The 6377-nt window shown below is 49.0% G+C and overlaps 2 protein-coding genes across 2 annotated transcripts; both read right to left on the reverse strand.

The window, feature by feature from the left end:
- Positions 1–302: 302 nt before the first annotated feature.
- Pmar_PMAR029181 (conserved hypothetical protein) lies at positions 303–1326 on the reverse strand (the record flags this gene model as incomplete). Its single annotated transcript, XM_002764695.1, has 6 exons — positions 303–353; positions 403–735; positions 779–869; positions 915–985; positions 1050–1202; positions 1276–1326. 6 exons carry the CDS (start codon positions 1324–1326, stop codon positions 303–305), a joined length of 750 nt encoding a protein of 249 aa, XP_002764741.1.
- Positions 1327–4638: 3312 nt separating this feature from the next.
- Pmar_PMAR029182 (hypothetical protein) lies at positions 4639–5448 on the reverse strand (the record flags this gene model as incomplete). Its single annotated transcript, XM_002764696.1, has 1 exon — positions 4639–5448. The coding sequence occupies one exon, from the start codon at positions 5446–5448 to the stop codon at positions 4639–4641; it is 810 nt and encodes a 269-aa protein (XP_002764742.1).
- Positions 5449–6377: the final 929 nt, after the last annotated feature.

The raw sequence follows: 6377 nt of genomic DNA on the forward strand, positions 1-6377 counted from the left end.
TGCCTATGTGCTGCGTGCTAGGCAATGTGACTGTGGTGTTAAGCCAATGCACGGCGTGTTGTGAGGTTCGGTATTATCACCGCCCTCTGCTGCCTAGTTGGCTAACACTCAGTCTCACCCAACACTCCCAAATAACTAACGCGATGCGATGAAGCGTGCCTTGACTGTACTTCAACACCACACCGTTGATAGACTCCATCGATTGCTCAACTCGACGAAAACCGTACAACATGATGAAATGGCTGAGTCGCGTCCGACGCATGCGGCATGCCATGCTTCATACCAGACCTTCGTATCTGCACTCAGGAGCTAGCAGCGATCGCTGCCATCCGCTGAGTAAGCTGATACCACTCCTGAAAACAACCAATATTGGAGACAGGAGCATCAACATGCACCCGCTACGGTATCATCCTCTCCGCTGGTGGTATCGTCACGGACTTCATCAACGGCGCCCTCATCAACCGAGGGAAGCTGACCTCCTCCACGGCCGCGCAGCTGAGCATTCTCGAGCTCGAGAGCTTTGACCCTCATGGTCAACCTGAACATCATATACTCGAGCAAGCGAATCTTTATGCCGCACTCAGCGATTCGCTCATCCATTTCTGAGCAGTGCTGAGTCGCCTCTAAACTCTGCTGCTTCCAGTGATCCCGCTCACGTCTCGACTGGTCCAGGGCTGTTCGGACACGCGCTAGGGTCCCTCGAAGATCCCGCGCTTCCTGCTGGAAGTCCAATGCCTAGCACGATGCTGCGGACGCAACTTTTCACTCGGCATTTTACTTCTCGCTGCAAACGAATCACTTGATCATCCCCTTCGTCACGAAGAGCCTTCAACGCCGAGATCTCTTCTCGCAATTCCTGAACGATTCTCCTGAAAGTAGTGCAATCCCAAAACTTCCCGAGATGAGGAACTCACTCGAGCCTGTCGTTGTCGCTACGTACGTGACTAGCAGCCGCCTTTAATTCCTTCTTATCAGCGTTCAGAGACTGACACGTGAGCGAGTGAACATTGTTCACTGAACAACGTGCGGGACGGTGCGAATCTGCTTACTTCCACTAGAGATCCCAACTTGACAATATTGTCCTCCTTTTCCCGCCGTTCCTCCTTCAATGCAACCACATAGTGGGCACTCCGCCGTAGGCAATCCTTCTTGTGTTCAGCCTCACATCGGAGTGCATCGAGCCGACTACGGAAAGAGGCGTTCTAAAACGAGTCAGTGTGCCGTTTAACAGACACTGACGCGATGATTGCAACGTCGGGACCAAAGTGTGATCACCTCAGCCGCCAGGTCGGTGTTGATACGCTTGAGCTTTTCTATTGTCGCCATTTGATTAGAGAATCGTTGCGCAATCTTATCTTCTACTTCTCGTGATGAGCATTTCTTCTCATGCGGGCTCACAGCCGATATCTTCGTTGGTTCAGAGCTCCCGCAAGAGGTGATCTGGTGCGGAAGCTTTCAAGGCTGCCGATCAGTATCCGACTCTCACTTTCTCTCGAGCACAGAGTTCATGGAGCGATAGCTCGAGTTGGCCGTATCGATTCTTTAGTGCAGCCAGCTCCCTATCGAATGATCGATTGAAGGTTAGGAACAGAGACTCGAGAACCCCTCTCCCCTAACTGTTCGGCTGCCTTCCGCCTTCGGTCTGCCCCAGCCACCCTCTTCACGAGAGCGTCTCCCATATCCCGCAATCGCTCACACTCTCTCTTACTCGCCATGTGAAGTGAACGATAATGCCTGGCCCCGAAATCGGCTACCTAAGTCCGTTGCTACAGTAACTGCGGAACCGTGCACTCTGTCACTCACTGATGAGCGATCCTCAAAGGGTTCATTCGGCATGCAGAGGATTTTTTTAGTTCTCTCAGTGATGAGAGAACTAAAGACTGTCCCAATCACCAAGAACACAACAAACATTACACAACAACAAACGGAGGTCCTTTGCTTACCAGCGACCTGAACACAGAAATTCCATAGACTCTGCCAGCGTCACGCTGGAGCTGGGTAAGATGCTGTACTTCAAACCGGCGGCCCGGAAACCGGGGCTTGCGTTTGGCAATAGAGGACTGTTAGAAGGTTGAGATTGACTGCAGTGAAACAACTACCCGAATATCGACCTCGCAGTGCACTGAACGTTCCCTATCAAAGTTACCACTTTATTGGGTACATACGCTCCATATACATTCGAGGTTCTCAGCCCAGCCTGGGTTGTACTCGTCCAAGCCGCCCTTCGTATTATCTGATCTTCGAACTCCGGCGAGAATGCCCCGATCAGCCTCTCCGAGACGTCATCTACTAGATGAGTCAGTCTGAACGGCGACCAAATCAGAACGCCGCGGAGACCACCACTAAGTAGTCGCCGACATGAGTGATAGAGTCGCGACTCGTGAATCTCACTGGGTGAATGGAGGTGAATGTACGAAGCGAACTGATTAGTGCATATACGAAGGCACATCAAAACTGTACTCCGAACTACTAACGGGCAAGAGATGCTCGAGAGGCGGCCGTATTGGATGAAAATCGCCATGAAGGTTAATAGGTTCGACTAACTGGAGGGAAGCAGGGAAGAGCTCTACTATAATGCTCACTCCTCTGACATGCGAACTTACTCCGGCAAATGCATGACCATGCGAGTCGCATGGAGCATGGCATGCGTCACATGTCGTTTTGTTTTCATCGAGTTAAGTAGTCGATGAAGTCCGACCCATTAATACGACAAGATATCCGGCGCGGTCTATGATAAGGAGCAAGAATGTACAAGTTTTGCTTCGCTTTCACGGGTCGTCACAGATATTGCACCAAGATCTACCCCATTAAATTTCTACCTTGGCGCACGAAATTGTAACGGGTTCGAGTAGATGTAGCGGAAGTGTGTGATGTGATAGTAAAGCCCACGGACTGGATAACACAAGTACTGATGAGCTTGTAGAGCCTCTACAGTAGAGGTAGCTAAGGTACGGAACCTTAGGACAGTGACTCAAGAGGAGAGGGAAGGGAAACGTGCCGTCCAGCGTCTGGGGCCCAGACTCTGGGCGAACTACCATCACCATTAGCTATAGATCTCAGGAAGCACGCAAGCACATTGATGTGCGCAGGATCCAATAACAAACTAGCCCGCCTGGCGAAAGTGAAGCCTGTGATGGTGGTGTAGAGGCTGGGAAGGTGTAGATAGTTCTGGACGGCTAACGTAAAGCTCTTCATCAGCAAGATCGGTGAGGTTGTGACATAGGTCGCAGTATTCTTCAGACGCATTCCTTTGTGTCATTCAAATGACCAAAGCGAAACACATATTCTATGAGTAACATCATGGCGATCGCGCCAAGAAATCGTCCGTGAAGCAATTACCGTTTCGGAGGCTCATGATCGCCATAAACTTAACCCAAAACTACAGACTATTTTCTGACCTATTCGCTTCACCTATCCATTGTTGTGTGATGACCAATGGATCGCCAGACTTGATCATTGACGTTTTGATAAAGCGAACGGAGTCGTTGTGCGAGTGGTGATCCAAATATATACGGCTCATCGTCAAAATCTCTATCATCGGAATTTTCCCTTGGGAGAGTGGATACCGCATGCAAAGTCATAAAACGGCACATTCTAACATTGTGGGTCTAAGGGAACTTCGTGTTGAGCGTAAGAATTTATGATTCGCTCATCTGTGACGCACGAAAGATCTACATATAGTACTAACGTATTTAATAGGAGTTGTTTCACGTTTTTGAATTGGTATGTTCGTTGGAATTTCGGAATGATTGTGACCAGCTGATGAAAATTGAGAAAAAATGCAATCTTCCAGAACAAGTGAAGTCATTAGAAATTCATGCAAAACATCAAGTTGACTTGGAAACGCTGTAGCTGACTTTCACACTTGAACAAGTCCGACATTATTTACTCTTGGATCACTACTTGTCACATTACTTGTTCCCAAACCGATCGGGACGAGGATCTGCACTGACTCGCATATCAATTGCATACTAGCTGATATGCGGCGGGTTTTGAACCCGAGTGGATACGCATATCATTGTACAGATGCGAACACAAGCAATGTCATGGGAAGGAGCGAGTACCTACCCAAGCATGCTCCACAGAGTATTCCGGATAACAACCGACTAGCTGGAGGGGTATGGAGTATCACAATGGTATACCCATTGCGTATCGCTGAGTATATGTATATTATATGCGATAGACTCGTTTGGGAGATCTAGCTCGTCATGAGAGTTGGTCACGCCAATCCGAGAATCTCGGACCGAGATAGATTGAGAACCGTATGACATCATTCCCACGACTGTTACAGCGTTTGATCTCCATATACTCAGCCACGGGCTGAACACAACCCCATTGTATCGGAAAGAGAAAAATGTGAACAAAGATGAAGATAAAAATAAATTGTAAAAAATAAAAAGATGAAAAACGTCTGAGAAGAAGGCTGGAGTCGAGTCGCATTGGACTGGATGTAATGAAGGAGCATCAGGCGCTGGTGGAGTCTCAGTGGCTTGGATGTAATAAGAAGTGTTTCTATCGGATCAGCTCAATAGAAAGTCCATGGCTTACGGAGCGTTTACGCTCCAACACGATCTGAGCATTGATCAGAGGCAGAAACATCGGAAGCCTCCATTGGAGGATCATGACATATCATAAAACCTACTGGCATTGGTCGGCGACACAATAACCAACGGCTAGCTCGTAGACACCCACAAAGCCGAGAACCAGACCTTGGCCGAAGTGCTCATCAGTTGTAACATACCCGCAAAACTCTTCTAGATCCTTATTTCCATAGTCTCCACATGCATACTCCACCTGGCGGACGGCGAACTCCAGCATCTTCTTTGATACCTTTTCGAAACAATTCCTTTCGCTGTAAAAAGGTCTATATGGGCAATACTCGAATCTGGTGAAGTCAACGAGTCGTCCGGGGACGATGGGATTGAAGAAAGAGTTGTAGGCGTCATGGGTCGGACACTGCTTAGTGCCGATGCATGCAGTGGTGGCGAGTTGAAGAGCACGGGAGCGCATGAAGATGTAACCGTTCAAGAACTGGTCGAGCGAGGCGATTCCCTTCTTGAGGTGATCACAGAACTCGTCGGTGGGTGAGAAGTGATCTCTCCCAGGTGACCTGGGGCCTGGGTCAGGTCCAGATCTCCGGCAAATCTCAGTGATCTGCTGGATGAAATACGCGTTGATGGCCGTACTGTGAATAGTTTTGCATTTAGAACAGAACCGGTAGCGATCCCTTCCACTTGCAAGATCTCCGTCTCCGAGAACCTCATCCAGCTCACGGCTATTGGGGTTAGGCGGTGGAGGAGCATCCATCAGGGCTTTGTCTATGAACTTGTGGACATCCGGATTACCAAGGAGAGCCGCGAAGTTTGCAACTTGATCGTCAGCGGAAGGATCAGCCTGGGTGCTCAGGACACCGGCGATGGTTGCGAAGATATTCAGCAGACGAGTCATATGGTAGGGGTGAGTATACTGAAGACGAGGACAAGCCAATGGAAAGTTGGAGAGAAGCTCTCGACCGGGTCTCATGGAGGCTTCCTCGCACGGATAACTAACAAAGTCGGGCTGTTTTGCGCGATGAACCGTGACGTGACGCCACCGTGACGCCGTCACGTCACTCCTGAAGGAAGAGGAGACGTCACGGTACTGGTCTCGTGTGCCGTCGCAGCTACATTAAGGTACCGAAATGTACGGAGTTGGAGTTCCAATAATGATAACTTATTAGTGATAAGACTATCTCTCAGAATCCGCGGATGAGACTCTCATGATCATGCGAGCGACGAGTCCGCTGTCATTTGTCAGAAATTTAGAGGAGAGTTGCAGGACATGATAGAGTGAAATCCGATTCTCAAAACGTGAAGCGTGAGATGAGTTGGTGACGCGACTTTTAGACGATGTATTGCATCATGCAAATTCGCCTACAATGAGACAACAACTAAGTTTTCATTTACGGGAAATTCTCAAGGAGCATCAGCATTATCAGTTCGTCGGTGGTATCGCATGCACTTCCTGCTTCGAACTCCCTCCACGGCGCTGATTCCCACTATAATACTCGCGTTCTCATGACTTGTCTACATTTATTGTAGATTTACCAACACGGAAGACAAGTATTCAGGTAAGAACCAACTGACAGATCCTTGCTAGTAGTAATCCACCCGAACGACTAGTATAACCGCTTGCGGCAACCCGCGCGCACAACAGTGGAGCGGCACGCATGTGACAGCAAGCACGCATACACAATGTCAGTGGAGCATCCTAATCCAATATAATTCATGATTATGATCTCCCCCAACGGATGAACCGTTCCTTTGCGATTGGAACTCCCAATTTCGGGAGAAAAGTTATTTGAAGCGCGCATTGCGGCGACCGGTCGATGACTTGTA

This window comes from Perkinsus marinus (genome assembly GCF_000006405.1).
Source record: "Perkinsus marinus ATCC 50983 genomic scaffold scf_1104296976606, whole genome shotgun sequence".
In the NCBI taxonomy this organism is placed as follows: domain Eukaryota; phylum Perkinsozoa; order Perkinsida; family Perkinsidae; genus Perkinsus; species Perkinsus marinus.